Source organism: Hippocampus guttulatus, chromosome 11 (assembly GCF_054856545.1).
Source record: "Hippocampus guttulatus isolate MCC_2025c chromosome 11, RoL_Hgut_1.0, whole genome shotgun sequence".
NCBI lineage: Eukaryota > Metazoa > Chordata > Actinopteri > Syngnathiformes > Syngnathidae > Hippocampus > Hippocampus guttulatus.
Window position 1 is genome coordinate 11,486,046 of NC_141271.1, and position 15,461 is coordinate 11,501,506.

General features: G+C 43.8%; 1 protein-coding gene across 2 annotated transcripts in view; it reads right to left on the bottom strand.

Annotated features, from left to right (window-relative positions):
- Positions 1–15,461, bottom strand: part of map3k13 (mitogen-activated protein kinase kinase kinase 13) — a 28,429-nt gene that overhangs the window by 5,397 nt on the left and 7,571 nt on the right. Inside the window, exons 1-11 of one of the 2 annotated variants that reach the window (XM_086122914.1) lie at positions 13,203–13,434; positions 6,385–7,088; positions 5,242–5,425; positions 4,972–5,163; positions 3,057–3,215; positions 2,816–2,974; positions 2,606–2,714; positions 2,411–2,520; positions 2,026–2,142; positions 1,698–1,841; positions 63–810 (exon numbers count right to left, since the gene is read on the bottom strand). In XM_086122914.1, the coding sequence (XP_085979040.1) occupies positions 63–810; positions 1,698–1,841; positions 2,026–2,142; positions 2,411–2,520; positions 2,606–2,714; positions 2,816–2,974; positions 3,057–3,215; positions 4,972–5,163; positions 5,242–5,425; positions 6,385–7,021 (2,559 nt within the window). In that variant the 5' untranslated portion in view covers positions 7,022–7,088; positions 13,203–13,434. Of the gene's footprint in view, positions 1–62; positions 811–1,697; positions 1,842–2,025; positions 2,143–2,410; positions 2,521–2,605; positions 2,715–2,815; positions 2,975–3,056; positions 3,216–4,971; positions 5,164–5,241; positions 5,426–6,384; positions 7,089–13,202; positions 13,435–15,461 lie in introns of those variants that run through there. The other variant, XM_086122913.1, reaches the window with a different exon arrangement.

The window sequence follows — 15,461 nt, forward strand, 5'->3', positions numbered from 1 at the left end:
CTTCCATGACCTCTCCTTACATCAGTTAGACACACATCTTTATTAGATCAATGGCTGCTTACCTTCCTCAGTGGTCTGAGTGTACGGGGAAGTGCATTAGGAAGGGTGTGTTTGTTCTGGAAGGACTCCTGTTCCTGAGGCTCTGGCTTCTTCAAGACCTCCCCATTAGAACTGGGATCTTTGATGGGAGCTCTCAAAGAGCACTGGCTGCCCTCTTGAGTACTGGGCAATGTAAGGTTGGGCAAGTCTGGCTGGCTGGATGCAGGAGTGGTCTCCTGACAGTGAAGGCATCCAGGGAACGGGTGAGCCTGGCAGCAGGGACAGCCAGAACCGACACCTGGGAGGGGATTGGAGCTGGTGGACGAGGTCCGCTGACGTGTGTCTGCATCCATCGCTGTGGAGATGAGGTCGGGGCTTGATCCGGAAACACGCCGCTGTAGGTGATCAGTCTGAGGGCTACGCAAGGCAGCGGCGGGGCCAAAATAACGCAGGTTATTGGCACAGTTTACAACGGCCTCTTCGCGGCCCTTCAACGGGAGTGGCGATCCTGAGGTAGGCAGCGGGAGGTGGTGATGATGGTGCCGAGTTGGCTCCTGTAGTGACTGGACATCATCGGGCACTCCTGTAGTCGATTTCAACACCCCGAGGAACTCGTTATGGCTTCCTTTACTGTTGGCCCGCCGATGGCGGGGCTTGCTTCGGTAGCGGGCTTTCCCAGGAGGTGTGGGCACCTTTGGGCTAGCGGACAGTGGTGAGGGGGACGGCAGGGGGTCAACGCTGGAGATACCGTCAGAACGGAGCAAGTCTGGCCTGGAGGAGGCACATATGGAAATAGTGTCCTTTTAGAAATGTTTTCAAAAAGGTTGTGGCAAAGGGGAAAAGTGTGATAAAAGGTCATCTCTGTCCCGGCTGTTCAGGACAATAAAATAAGCTCAAGACCAACCAAGCATATTTTACACCTCGACTATGTTTTGCGTGAATGTTAACAAACTCACCTTCCAAGCAAACGGCACTCGTCCATCTGCTTAGTCATGTGTCATGAGTGAGTATTCAAGTTGTACTCTACAGTGCAGTTTTTACATGTGCGTGTGATAATTAAGACTGTTTAAAAACGGGTTATGCATATCATTGATTGCCTTTGGCAAGTCTTCCTTTTTGCGCAGTGTATCCTTCGGTGGCGACAGCCCACCCCGAGTGAGTTCACATGCTGTTATCACATGCTGCATTAGCAATTGGGGACGGATACATTTAACAGAAGTGTGAAAATTAACCTTTTGCAATCACATCTGCTTGCTTGATATCAACCTCCAAATGTTTTGTTTTCCTACATTTCATACTTCAGGTTCTGTTCATTACACATAATTGACCCTTTGTCATTGGCCATCATTTATTGTTGATATGATTATAAACTTAGTCAAAAAAACTCATTTTATAAAGAAGTTGATTACTTACACTGTGTGGCTTTTGTACACTGAGATACAAACTCCCAAATATGAAGGAGACCATCAAAATCTTTTGTAATGCGCTCAGGGAAACTTTCACAACCTTATCGTTACATTTACATTGTCATTTTCATCATTTAAAAATCTGCATCTTGGAATAGACTGTGTATGATCTTTAAAATTTCACAATGTATTTTTTATTTTTTTTTACAGAATAATATGTTTTTATTTATATTTTTTCTTAAGAAGACAAACCTTTTGGCGGAGGACATCCCAGGTTTGTGAGAAATACTTCCTTTCTTCTTTATCAGCTTTTCTACAGCATTGGATCGAACGATGGGTCTGACCAAGTGTCGCTTGTAGGTCCCGGGGTACTTCTTCTCCACAGCTTGCTCTCTCCTGTCAGGATTATATTACTTTGTACATAAAGAAAATCTATACACGAGCTCATGCTTGGCTAAAGAATGAAAAAAAAAACCCCTGAAAAAAATGGCTACAAACCTAAAGAAGGTAAACACTGTAGAAGAATGACAGAAGTAAAGCAGGATGGCTCCCTACTGTGAGAAGGAGCTCATTCACTTACTTCATGAGGTCTTTCTCTCGGACCTCCAGCTGTAGCATAATGGCACTGAGCTCCATGTAGAGGTTGTTGGCTCTCTCCAGCTTCCTCTCGTAGTGTTCCCGGATGTCCAGAGCATGCCTGAAAAGGGTTGAAAACATCAGCTAAAAAGACTCAAACAAATCCCCGTTCTGCATTATAACATGTGTGTCAAACCAAATTATGTAACTATTTCTTCTGCTACAATGATCAGTTTTTCCGTATTTGACATTTTAACTAAAATGACTCCTTGTTTTACATGTATTGTCCATGCCCATGTATTGTCTTCAAGTGTTGGTGATTAGCAAACAATAATCCACACAGGGAGCTTTTTGACCACCACGGTGTCTTTTCTAGAACATGGCCGCACCTGAGTTCATCCCGCCTGCGTCTGATCAGCTCTTCATCCAGCCTGTGAATGCACGTGCCTTCGCTTTTGATTTTCTCGAAATGCTTCTTTACTTCCTCTCGCCATTCAGCCTGGAACATGAATGAATGTCACAACCACGAGGCATGTGTATAATGTACTTCTTTAAAGCTGAAAGTCTCCACATGTAGTGCAGACCTGAGACTTGAAGTAGGTCTCCTGAGGAGCTCCCAGAACATCAGCCGAGGCAATGTCGAGGTGTAGGAGGATCTGACGGAACGAAGGCCTGTTTCTGGGCTTGCCTTGCCTTAGAATGAATGAGTAAGTGAGTGATTATGTGAGCTTTTGCATGAAACAGATACTCTATACTCATAAGGTTTTCCATTTAATAAACAAACACAGACACACCATGTTTGTTTCATGAGGATTTTGAAGCCATCCGGGCATGTGGAGGGCACGGGGAGGTGAAGACTGTTGCTGCCAACGCCCCAGATGATAGCAGAAGAGTCGACATCTTTGTAGGGGATCTCTCCAGTCAGCAACTCCCATAAGACAACTCCAAACGACCTACAAGACACAGTGGGGTCCTCACAACCAGGAACATTCAAGAAATTCAAAACGATACACTCTTAAGTGAAACCCAACTCACCAGATGTCCACTTTTTCCGACACCGGCTCATTTCGTATCACTTCTGGAGCCATCCAGGCCACCGTACCAGCAAATGACATCTTTGTACTTTTGTCACTTAGTTCTTTCGATGTTCCAAAGTCAGAGATCTTCACAGAGTCATTGTGGGTGACCAAAACACTACAGTATTTTAAAAAAATACATAGAGAAGGGAAGGTTTAATATGCAGGCAGGGTGTTCCCAAAAAAAACCCTGACATCATATCGTAGTTTAACAATATAGGCAGTTCTTGTCCAAAGTTGTGCAAAAAAGTAGAATCTCAAACTTAAAGGTACAGTGTGTAAAAAATAAAATCTAATTTTTTTCATTGTTCATTATTTCAAAGAGACGGTATTCATTTAAATAATATGCAAAAACATATGTTCAATCACATTAACATATTTTTTTATGTTATTGTAGGTGAAGTAATCGCTAATCTTCTGCTGCAGATATTCTAAGGAGACAAACTTTGCGAACATAGTTCCTCAACATAATGTCAACAGCATGTGTAACAACTGCCATGCATTTACTCCGTCACTTGAGGGGAATACTAGAAGTCGTTTGAAATGACATTTTGCTTGCACCTCTGCTGAAGAAATTGTTGGTGGCCTTAATGTAGTGTGCGCCAATAATGCACGTGCTTCTTAGGTTGTTGCATTCTATTAGCTTACCACTAGATGGCACTAATTTCTACACACTGTACATTAAAATGTACATATTACTGTATATATAAGAAAACCTTTATTAGTCTTGCAATGGTACAGTATATATACTGTATATCTAAATATGTACACACACACCCACGTGTGTGTGTGTGCAATGAAAATGCATTTTTAAAGCACAGATTGAACCTATGTGAAGCTTTGTGAAATCTGTTATAAAATCTGTATGTTTGAATTTGCTGAATGTTTAATTTATATTTTGTTTTTCAAGAAATACATTTCATTTAATCTGCATAGGACATACAGTTAATCACATTTGTCTCTTTCAAATTATGATTTTTATTTTTTAATAATTCGTAAAACAGGGCTTTTCAGTTTACCAGAGTCCCATTCCGACAATGCAGATGTCAGCTGAATTGGTACGTAGGTCAGAAAAGGCTGTGGTCAAAGCAATATTGACAGTGAGTATTTGTATAAATGCAATTACAGACCATGAATGTAACACAATCAAATAAAACTTAAGTATGGCTTAACTGGATATGCCTTCTTGTGCTGCGAGATCTTGTGTTTTTAAACCATTTGAAACCATGAAGTGTCTGATTGAGATTGTCAAAAACAGAGGCACCCTACTTTAAAAGAAATAAAGTAATGCTATACAGTATGTTTACATATATGTACACAGTACAAGGTAGGGAGGCAGTTTGGGATAAAAAGCATCAAAACATGATGAAAACTCATCGTTTTGAAAATCTTGCTGGGCGTGATTCATCCAATTAATCAAAGGAGGATGACCTTTCCAGAAGACTCAGCCTGAAATGGGTCTGCTGACTAATACAGCGTAGGCAGCACTGCAGCACGCCAATATTGATTAAAGACATGGGGGGGATACGGATGCTGTGCACAGGATGTTCAGGGCAAGCGACTTCACTCGCATAAAGGCCACTTGATTATTAACATCCTGAGGGTTAATGTCACACTACTTAGAAATGAAAAGCTGAATTGTCTGCTTAAGTCATTGTACAACATAGTGAAACAACTGCACGCAATGTTTTTGGACTCCAAAAACATTCGTGGCAGGGCAATGGAACACTCTAAATTGTCCCTGGGTGTAATTGTGAGCGTGAGTGTTTGTTTGTCTCTATGTGCCCTGCGATTGGCTGGCAACCAAATCAGGGTCTACCGCGCCGAAAACAGCTAGGATAGAGTCCAGCACCTACGCACTGCAGGAAACTTACTTGGGAGATTTGAGATCCCTGTGGATGATCTTGTGGAGGTGAAGGTAGTTCATGCCGCTGGCGATGCCTGAGGCCCAGTCCACCAGAAGCCTGGGGGTCACTTTCCGCCCTGCCCTAAGCACCTCGTAGAGCTGGCCTTGAGCGCAGTACTCCATGATTATACAGTAACAAGGCGCCTGAGTGCACACCCCCCTTGGTAGAACACGGCAAATGGGTGAGCAGAGCAGCAGTGCAGGCAACATGGTGCAAACCAAATGGTTGGAGACCTACTTGAAGCTGATGATGTTAGGATGTTTGAGTTTCCGCAAGTGCTTAATGTCCGTCTCCTTCTGTTCGCGCACCTTCTTGATGGCCACCTCCTCAGAGCGGAATTTGCCCAGGAAGACGGCTCCCTGAGCACCGCTACCCAGCCACTGCAACTCTGAGATTTCCTCAAACGGAACCTCCCACATGTCTGGAAACAGGGAAATGGAAAGTTGGATGCAGTCGAGTGTTGTGTTTTCCACTGAGAAAATAAAAGTTGAAAGCAAACATAATAGGTGTCGCAATTCTGTAATTGCTCTGTCTTGTGACTGTAATGGTAGGAATTAACTGCCATGACAACTTAATAAAGAAACGTCATCCTTAATTATTGCTTCATTTGTTCCCTTCCTGCAAACAAAAAAAAAACAGGTGGTGTCTCTCTCTATGGGCAGACATGGTAGCTGTACAATTGATGTTTACGGTGGGCTTCAGAGGAAGTGAAAGAAAATGAATGAGGAGCTGGACAGTGGATTTTACATAGTCATTTACAATGTGTTTCAAAGTCATTTCATCCCATTTACTTTCTATTGTACTTGCCCTAATTACAGTCTTGGGTGAAGTCCAGCAAAAGGCCGACTACACCCTGGACTGGTTGCCAGCCAATCACAGGGCATTACAATAGTTCCATGCAGGACAAATAAAGTATGACAATGAAGTAGTACCCGGAAAAAAACCCCAAATAAATATTAAATAAAGCACACACCTCAGTGAGTGGTGGCGAAATAACATTTAGCCTATACAAAACAGAATAACATGAATAATATTTTTAAAAATACTTCTTTCCAAACGTAACTTTGGTCATGACACAATTAAAAATGAATCTACATTGCAATAATGTACAACAGGTCAAAATACATTCATACAAATTAAGCTCCCCCTAATAAAACCCTATCACTCATAGACTGCCCCTGGCCACTATCTGAGGAAATATGGTAGGTGGGTGGAGATAAACCACTGAGGTCATTTGGAACATCAACCAGGAGACTCAGCCCGATTCTGTCTGACCACACTCGCACCCCGCAGCCTCCAGCGTAGTGAATTTACCTTCTTCCTGACCTCAATTCAAACTGACAAACAGCTCAGCTTCATGCAGAGCAGCCATAAGCTCACCTTGTTGTTGTAGCTTGTATTCTGTGGAATACGTCTTTCCAATGATGTTCCAGACCGGTTTGAGACAGCCGAAAAGCCCCTCCAGAAAGCCACCCGACCCGGGCCCTGTTCTGTGGAAATGCAGCTTGATGTCATCGGGGTGTTGCGGGTGACCTTGTCTGTCCTCTCCGCTATGGTCCAAATGACAGTCCTTATCTCCTGTCTGCTCCTCCATTCCACTTCCGCAGCCGCCGTGCTCGCGGGAGGCCGGCGAGATTGGTTCCTCGTGGTCGTGCTCCTGCAGTTGAAGGACACTGTTGTCAAAGTGGCCGCCCTCGCTCCGCGTGGAGTCTACGCTCAAGGCCGTGTTTGGGGGACTCAAACCCCCGAGCGCCGTCTCCTCGTCCTGGTTTGGCGGTTGCAGAAGCTGCAGGGGCATGGGCAGGTGCGTGGGCGGGGCCAGGTCCGTGATGATCTGAGGGGGTAATATCGAGGGATGAGCCGGAGGAGGCTGCGTTTGAGAGTTCGGTGCATTTGATTTCTTCATGGAGTCCCCGGCTACACTGAGTTTGAGCTCCTCCTTCAGCTTGCCCACCAGCATGCTGGGACAGGAAGTCCATGAGAGCACCTCGGGGGAACTTCCCATGATGTCATGCATGAATATGTGTTAGGTACACCTGGTGAGGAGCGGTCCTAACACATTGGTTCGTTAGTATTTCAATCACCTGAGAAAAAATACAAACAGCACAGACATATGTTAATGATAAAGCTACTTTTGGGGGCTTTCACAAAAACCAAAACAAGATGAGGACTATCGCACTAAGCTCTCACTACTTCCGCAAAGACAAATCCTTTCATAGATCTGCGATGGGATGAGCTTACATTAATGATTTTTATTTTTAACTACAGAGTGCAACCATTCCGGAAGTGGTCAAATCACAAACAAACATCACACATGTGCATACGAAATGAAAAAAAATAAAAAAATACTACGGATTAAAAAAAAAAAGGAAAAAAAAGATGAAAATCACACTGGATGGAAATAGTGTAATTTCTGGGAAAATTCCGTCAAACAGACTAAATCGATGGCACATACAGACAGTTGGGGCTTTGCGACGCTGCTGGTGGAGCTTTATACCAGTTGAGCGGGGATTAAAACTGTTGCTCTGTATTAGGGGAGCTCAGAGCCAAACCGAGCCAAACATCTGGCACGCATGGACCAACGTCTGAGCAGACACAGCCACACATTGTTAGCCGCAGCATCCACCGTTCAAGCTTTGGCACACTCAATCATTCTTAGGGAGACTCCGTATATCTCTCCATCTCTACCTGCAAGGAGAAGAGAAGGAAACGGAGAGGACACAAAGTCTACACCAGGGGTTGGCAACCTTTTACACTGAAACGGCCATTTTTGACCCGGTTTCCACTGGGAGCTGCAAACACTTTTTGACATCTGAAATATATATAAAAAAAGATGGATAGATGGATAGATAGATAGGAATCAAGTTCTAGTGGGAGCGATGATTTGGCTACATGGAAGGTTCATGTACTGTACATGTACAATCACAATGTGGTCCTCGATTTAGGTGTATTTCAGAAGAAACTCATGTATGAAGCACACCAACTGAGCTGACTAAAGAAAGGACAGTATTTATTTTGCTGTTTGATATTTCAATATCAAAACCGAAGCTCATTATTTTCTGATCTGGTGTTGAGTTGTTTATGCAAACAAGGGTACTGTATCTGTGTGCAATTATCTCCTGGAGGGTAACCCGAGTGCTGTGAGAGTGTAGCACCTGCCAAGAGCTCATCTATAATGCAGGCTTGACTCTAAGCAGGTTGCTGAGAGTGCAGGGGGAACGAGAGAATGCTCTCTCAGGTATCCGATAAATCCGTCCATTCCAATGCCGAGACAATCGAGCCATGTGAGTTGAGGACCGAAGTGTAATTCCACCCCACCAATAATTTTTAGAGATGGGCCATGCTGATGCGGAACAGCGTCGCTGGCTGTGGTCAACTGGAGAGAAACGCACGCCAAGACTGAAGGCGTATCACATGTGTATGACCCACTTTAAAGCCGGTGTCTTAAATAATGGTTATGAAAGCTTTGTGTGAGTTTCACTCTATTGCATTCATTTGACCAGTGCGAACAATCTGGAATCAGCACCTACATCTGACACCGGGAAGAACAGGAAACGGACCTCATCCATTAATCGTTAATGGAAAGTCTCTATTGGCGTAGAATAGCATTAATTAATGTCTGTCCCCGATTTTCGAGGTTTCATTTACACAATCTTCGAATGTACTTTCCGAAAGGGCAAACTGATTGTCCTTGCGAGGTGACAAAATCAGTGACAATGCAAGGGGAAAAATGTTGGGAAGCCGGCGAGAGAAAAAGAGAGAAAACTGTCTGATCCTGAAATCCCGACAGTGCTCTAGGGACGACGGGCTGGTACAATCGCAGACGACAGAGCCTGTTCAATCCACTGCTTTTATTCTCACACTAATGTATAATTTTACTTTGAATAGAGCAAACCTTGTGTTGTCACGATGTGTGTTGGGATTAGCCAGAAGGGCACAAAAGCCAGGGGCGTGTCTGACAGGAGCCAGTAATCCGACTACTCATAATAGTCGCTGGGGAAGACACTTTTACATCATTGGAAAAAACCATTCCCAGCCGGATTGCTTTCATTTTCATGATACTGTACAGAAAAAAACCACGAAGAATCCCCAAAATACATTTTTGTAGCAAAAGATCCACATCATATCGGGGCCCACACACACTTTGCATTTACACTTCCATAGACAAAACCAGCGGCATCATCTGCGTCTCCACCACCCTGCTCCTAATTAAGCGGAGATCCCGCTGTGTCCCAGAAGGGCAGCCTTCCTTTGCTGACAGCTGGGTGGCCAACAAAGAAACACTTTAGAGCCTAAGTCACTTCTTCATTCACGCGTTGCCATGTCGCCACAGCATCCATCCCGTGCCATTTTCACTTTTTGCCGGGCTGGTCTGGGCGGAATGGCAGAACAGTCGAAAGCCAAGATCTTTACATTTTAAAATGAACTAGAAGACAATGCATATACAGTATCATGCTATTTCATAACTTGACCATAGTGATTTGCGACTAAAGACTGACTTAGGACCGTTTGCATACCTCTTGACTTGATCCGTTCAGATATAAGATCAATTTCCGTCATTATATACTGCTTATCTCGCTCAGGGGTCACGGCTAAGATGGAGTCTATCCCAGAGGATTTTAGGTGAAAGACCAGGTGATACCTAACCCCGGTCCTGACTCAATCACAGGAGATATTGAAACAATCAACCATTCAATCACATTCCCATTCGCACCGATGAATTTTTTAAGAAAAAAAAATTCAAAAGTCTTTCTACCATATGTTGGGAGGAAGCTGGAGTATCTAAAGAAATTGCATAAAAGCACAGGGAGAAAATGCAACCTCCTCACAGAATCATCTGAACTGAAATACTAACCCAGAACCGTTCACTGCTAGCCAAATGGTTCACTGTGCCAGCACAAAGGTAGTGAAAATGCTGTTTGTATATAAAAATGAACACCCACATGACAGGAAGCTGAATACAGTATGTGTGGTCAATGTGCCCTTGTCTGCAGGGACAGAATTGAACACTCAGATCAGGATTCATGAACTAATGCAATCTCATTTTGGTAGATAAAGATGACAAAACGAGCGAGTGAGAAAATCTGCTGCTGCAATTCTTTATAGTTGGTGGAGCATACAACATTAGAAGCCATTACTTACAAACACAGCAACATGAGAGCTCCCAAGGGTTGGTTTTGCGTTACTCCTTCATCTTGGGAGCAAGTCCAACTGAAGGGTATTGAACAGTCCACTTTAGATGGGTTCGAGTTATAATCACACAGTGAATTGGAAGCATTTCTCTATTCAGCCTTCTTACTTTGTATTATGGTTACCAACAAAATCTTCACAAACATTGACAGTAACTGGCTTGTAATAATGAGAATATTGTCTGTGACATTGCCCCGGTGATCGCAGATGACCTACCTTCTGATATGAAGACTTATTGAATGAGGATCATTTTGAAACGTTCCAAAAATGCAATGAAAACACATGTAAAATACCAAGTGTGAGTGTGCTAGCCTTGTCCTTGACAGGAGATCAATCTCGGTTCTACACCACATGCCGCCTCTCTGTGACCCTGAACATAATAAATGGTATGGGGAATGAATGGATGACTACAAAGAGACAACAATGGAGAAGAGAATGTCTCTGAGGAAAAGTAGAGGAGAAAAAAGCAGATGAGGCAGACAGAGAAGGATGCGGGGGAGGGGGAGAACGGGGGGGGGGGGGGTGATGTGGAATATGGAGCCAACTTGTGGTTTGGAAGCAGAAGAGAGCATTTGGGAAAAATATATAAACAGTAGTCAGAGGACGACCAGAAACTGTGATGACTGCTCACGGCAGCATACAGTAGAAACCGCGCACTGATGGCAAAGACTACCGGGAGCGACAACAAAGGACACAAGAGGAGCCAGCTCCATGTGAACTGTCTGCCCTGCACGGCCAGGGGACAGCAGCACACACATTCGACACTGCGACCAGAGCAGCTGCTGCCAGAACAATTCCCCTTGTGCTCCTTTACTAGGGATGGCCTGCTTGGCCCGCTAACAACAAGCACGGAGAGGAAAAAGAAAAACAAGACACGGGGGGGAGGAAAAGAAACAACAACAACACAAGAGGCAAACATGCTGCTGCGACTGACACCATTTGAAGGGAATATGCAATTTAGAAACGCATGTCAGGTTTTGAGGGCTTAGGAGTAAGATGGGAAGCAGTGGGAGTCGCACCCAGAAGACTGGGGCAACCACAAAAAAATCAATAAGCACGAGTGCTTCTATTATACGCTGGGTGTATTCTACTCCCATTGCTTAGAAAACAGGAATCAACCGCGTATTACATTTTATTCTGTAGTCCAAAATAGAAAGAAAAGACTGAAATTGTGTTGTCTGAGTCAACCGTTTTCATGACTATGGCACTTAAGAGCAGGAAAGTGCAAAAATGTGAATACTGGTTGGTAATTGATCATGGGAGAGTCACTATTTCATAACATACACTGTGGTAGACATTAGCAAATATGTCACAGGTGAGCAAAAATGTCACCACTGAAGCATTTTTTCGAACTCTTCTCTACTGAGGTCAACATTTGCTATACTGCTACAGTGTCCAGTTCGAGTCTCATAGCATATCAAAGTCTTCATTCACAGATCACATATGATCGCTGCCCAGTGAAAAATCCTGTATCCAGTTCCATGTTCTTTTGCATGTCTCATGAGTGGCACGCAGCCACCGACCCCATGATAACATTTGTTTGCGGTCCCACTGCAATACAGTTCTGACCACTCTTGTTGTCACCAATGATAACGTGCAAACAGTCCTACTGAAAAAATATTATGCAACAAAACGAAGCTGAGAAGGGGGGGAAAAAAAAGATATAATGTCCGGTGGAGGATAGTGCTGTAGAATATTGGAAAAACATGCAATATGTGACATTGGTGTTGATTATTGCGATACTTAACATGTTCCTAAAGAAATCACATTTTATTACCCAATGATAGAAATGCCGCAAAATAAGAAACCCAATGTACCGGTAGTCATATCCAATTAACTGTAATATACATACAGGTATATATAGTAAAAAAAAAAAACCATTATAAATAAATGCCTTTTCGTGGAAATAATACCCCTGGAATCTGTCCTCTTATTGGGTAGTGATACACATTTAAGGTAGCACTTGATTAGTCAAATTCAGATAAAAGCATACAATTTGGATTGTTAATGCAACCTCAAAAATGCATCCATTAATTTTTGATTCTGCTCGTACTCATTGGGGTTGCTGGTGAATGGAATAGACCTTGCACGGCACTTATAGGTAAACAACCATTAACACCTCAAGAGATTTTCGTATTTTCAATAAACCAGAGATGCATGTTTTTGAAATGCGGGAGGAAGCCAGAGTAGCCTGGAAAATATCCAGGCAAGCACAGAGAAAACTTCACTCTGGAAGGCCAGAGAAAAGATTTGGACACAGAATCTCAGGACCGGGAGTCGACGCTACGCTATTGTGCTGCTGACGGCCGTCTCAAACATTTTTAACCCCTGCGGTCCCATCCCAAGCTTCCGATTGGCCTGGAGTGATCAGCCATGGTGTGAATGTTTTGTTGAGATTTTTCGCCCTCTAAAAAGCGGCTGCCGGCTACTCATCCAGTGCAGTTACATAAACATGCTTCGTAACAGAGGACTAGGATGAGCGCCACTGTTCATGTTGCCATGCAGTGTAAATAAAAGGGATGGATTAAGTCACGGGAGGGGGCGGAGGGTGGTGGTGAAAGTTGAAACACTAGTAAAGTGGATGTGCATGTGTTCAAGCACAAGCAGATTTCAGGCACGTGTGTACCAAGTTAAGGCATCGGACAAACAGCAGCAGTCTCATATCTTCAAGGGTGTTTCTTTGTAGTTTGCTAACTAGAGGCAGGATGTGTTTCCGTCTGCCACCATCTTCACCCGTCCTTCAGAGGACACCGAGATGTACTGCATCACAAATCAGCAGCAGCAGCAGCATCGCCACCACAGAGCCTAAAATAGCTCCCGCACGCATGCAGCGGCGCACCACTGCACAACACGCTGCCGCAGTGCCTCCACCAAGCACACACTAACAGTTGACCGACTTATAAACACAACGACACAAACCCTCACTTAGCACACACAAGCACGTTGAAGGATGAATGGCTAAACACCTGCTTTCGGAATGGCCTACACCCAATGTAATGACTACTCACGTCGGACAGAGCTCAACTTCATGCTTTTTCCTCAGCACTGATGCAGGGTTGATAAAAATGAAGGGGGATGTAAAATTTACTGGTCAGGGTGGAGAAAAAGCAGCAAACAAAAAAAAACCTAAACAGGCTGAAGAATGACAGGCATTCCAGTTGCTCCGGCAGCACACAGGCTGTGAGTGGGCGGGTGGTAGCGTTACCAACCCGCTCACGTCACACTTTTCATGAATGGAGTCGTCTGACGCAGACAGCACGAGGTTCACAAACCGGCTCAAAAAGGAGGAGCAAAGAGAGATGAAGGGGAAAGCGGACAAAGAGGGAGGTGGATGTAATTGGGAGCAGCACCAGCTGGAAAGAGCAGGTTGGGCTGTGGCGGTGTCTCTCTAAGTAGGACAGAGCCGTTTTTTTTTTTTCTGAACAAGAAAATCCTTTTGTAAATCAAATCACGAATCAATTCACCTCACAAAGCCTACTGTAGGAAAAAAAACCCCTCATCTTTATCAAATGGATGGGGAAAAACAACAGTGTTTTTGTTATCATCTTTTTCTTTTTTTTTACATTTTCCAAAAACAAAACAAAAAAAACAACAAAATTAAACAAATTTGAGTCCAGTTGCCTCGAGTCAACATTTGCCAATTACCATGACCTAGATGACTGAGAATCTACAGAAGGGGAAAAAAAACATGAATGCTATTCTTTATAGTTATTGTGAAAAAAGGTTAAAGATGATTTTGGAAATGATTTTATGAAGCCCATCACACACACACACATTGTCGTGCTGTGTGTGGGGTTTATCAACAACTTTTCATGAGCGGACAATGGTCAGCCACTGCACGGCATCAACACATCGAAGATGTAAAAGCCAATCAAAAAATTAATTTGAGCTTTCACAAAAAAGAAAACAAAACAAAAAGGGCTAGTGGTTGCAAGGTACCACTTCGCAGTAAAAAGACAGTACATACAGTGTTTTGTCTCTCTCTCTCTCAGGAATCAGGACTGAGAGTCAGTGTCAGTTTATCAGACGAAGTTCTCTCTCACGACAGTTAATCAGCTCTCAAAAATCCCTCTTAAGTCTACCTATACATTTCACTCTCTCTCACTTTCACTCTCTCTCACTCACTCACGCACACACAAACCACCGTGTATTTCTGGGCATGCACTAAACCAAGGTTTGCTGGACATCTCAGAGGTTGTACATTGAAGTCGGGGCCTCACTTCTGTCTTGTCTCTCACCTGAATGCACAGATAAAGCAAAAGGAAATGGTTCGGACGGAGGAGTGATATTTAAAGTTCATACAAGACCAGCATGGTTTGAGAGGATATGTGAAAGTACACGAGGTCAGAGAAGCTACAGAGGAGGTTGCTGTTTGTGGAAAGTACAGCATCAGCTCAAAGGTTGAGTCACCAGTAAAACTGCAGAGGAGAGAAGGCACGATTCATTGTGTGTGTGTGTGTGTGTGTGTGTGTGTGTGTGTGTGTGTGTGTGTGTGTGTGTGTGTGTGTGTGTGTGTGTGTGTGTGTGTCCATCCAATCTCCTGCCTCAAAGTCCACCCCAGCAGGGGACTCTGCAGGCAGAGCTCTGATGTCCTGGGTTGAGGATAAAGACAGCCTCTAAATAGTGTGAAATGGCGGCCAGAATGAATTTCTGAACAGATGGCCGAGGGCGTTGTCCGAATGGGACACACATTAAAGAATTTCATTCCTATTCTATTGTGACCAAAAATCTGACTTCAGCGCTATTCACGCATACCAGTTTTGAACATCTTTAATGATTTAATTTTTCAATATGAGAGACTGCACACATAATGACTGCTTTTATCATAGTGTGGGCCATGTGCTGTAGTGGAGAAGACCAACGCAGTACACACACACATAGCGATATCTCCACCGACAGTCATGAGACTCTTCCTGCAATCCAGATGGCGGTAGTATTTCCAAGACTGTACTGTCAAAGGCAGCACAGTGCCACAGGGCCTGAAGACTGTCCCCCCCAAAAAAACAAAGAAAAAGAAAGCATACTGGCAGATAAAGAAATAGAAGATGCTATGGTCAATGTCACAATGCGACAACAATCCCAGAGTGTATAGCTTGGCCAATCTCGCCAATTGCACTGACAGCATTTAGAAGAAATTGATGGATGTTGGAGGGATGGTTCCCAGGCCACAATGTACCAAAAATAAAAATGAGCTGAACTAAACTGTTCAGAGACACAGCAAATCAGCTGGAGAGTTCCCGAAAGCAGTGGTCTCTAGTTAAACATTG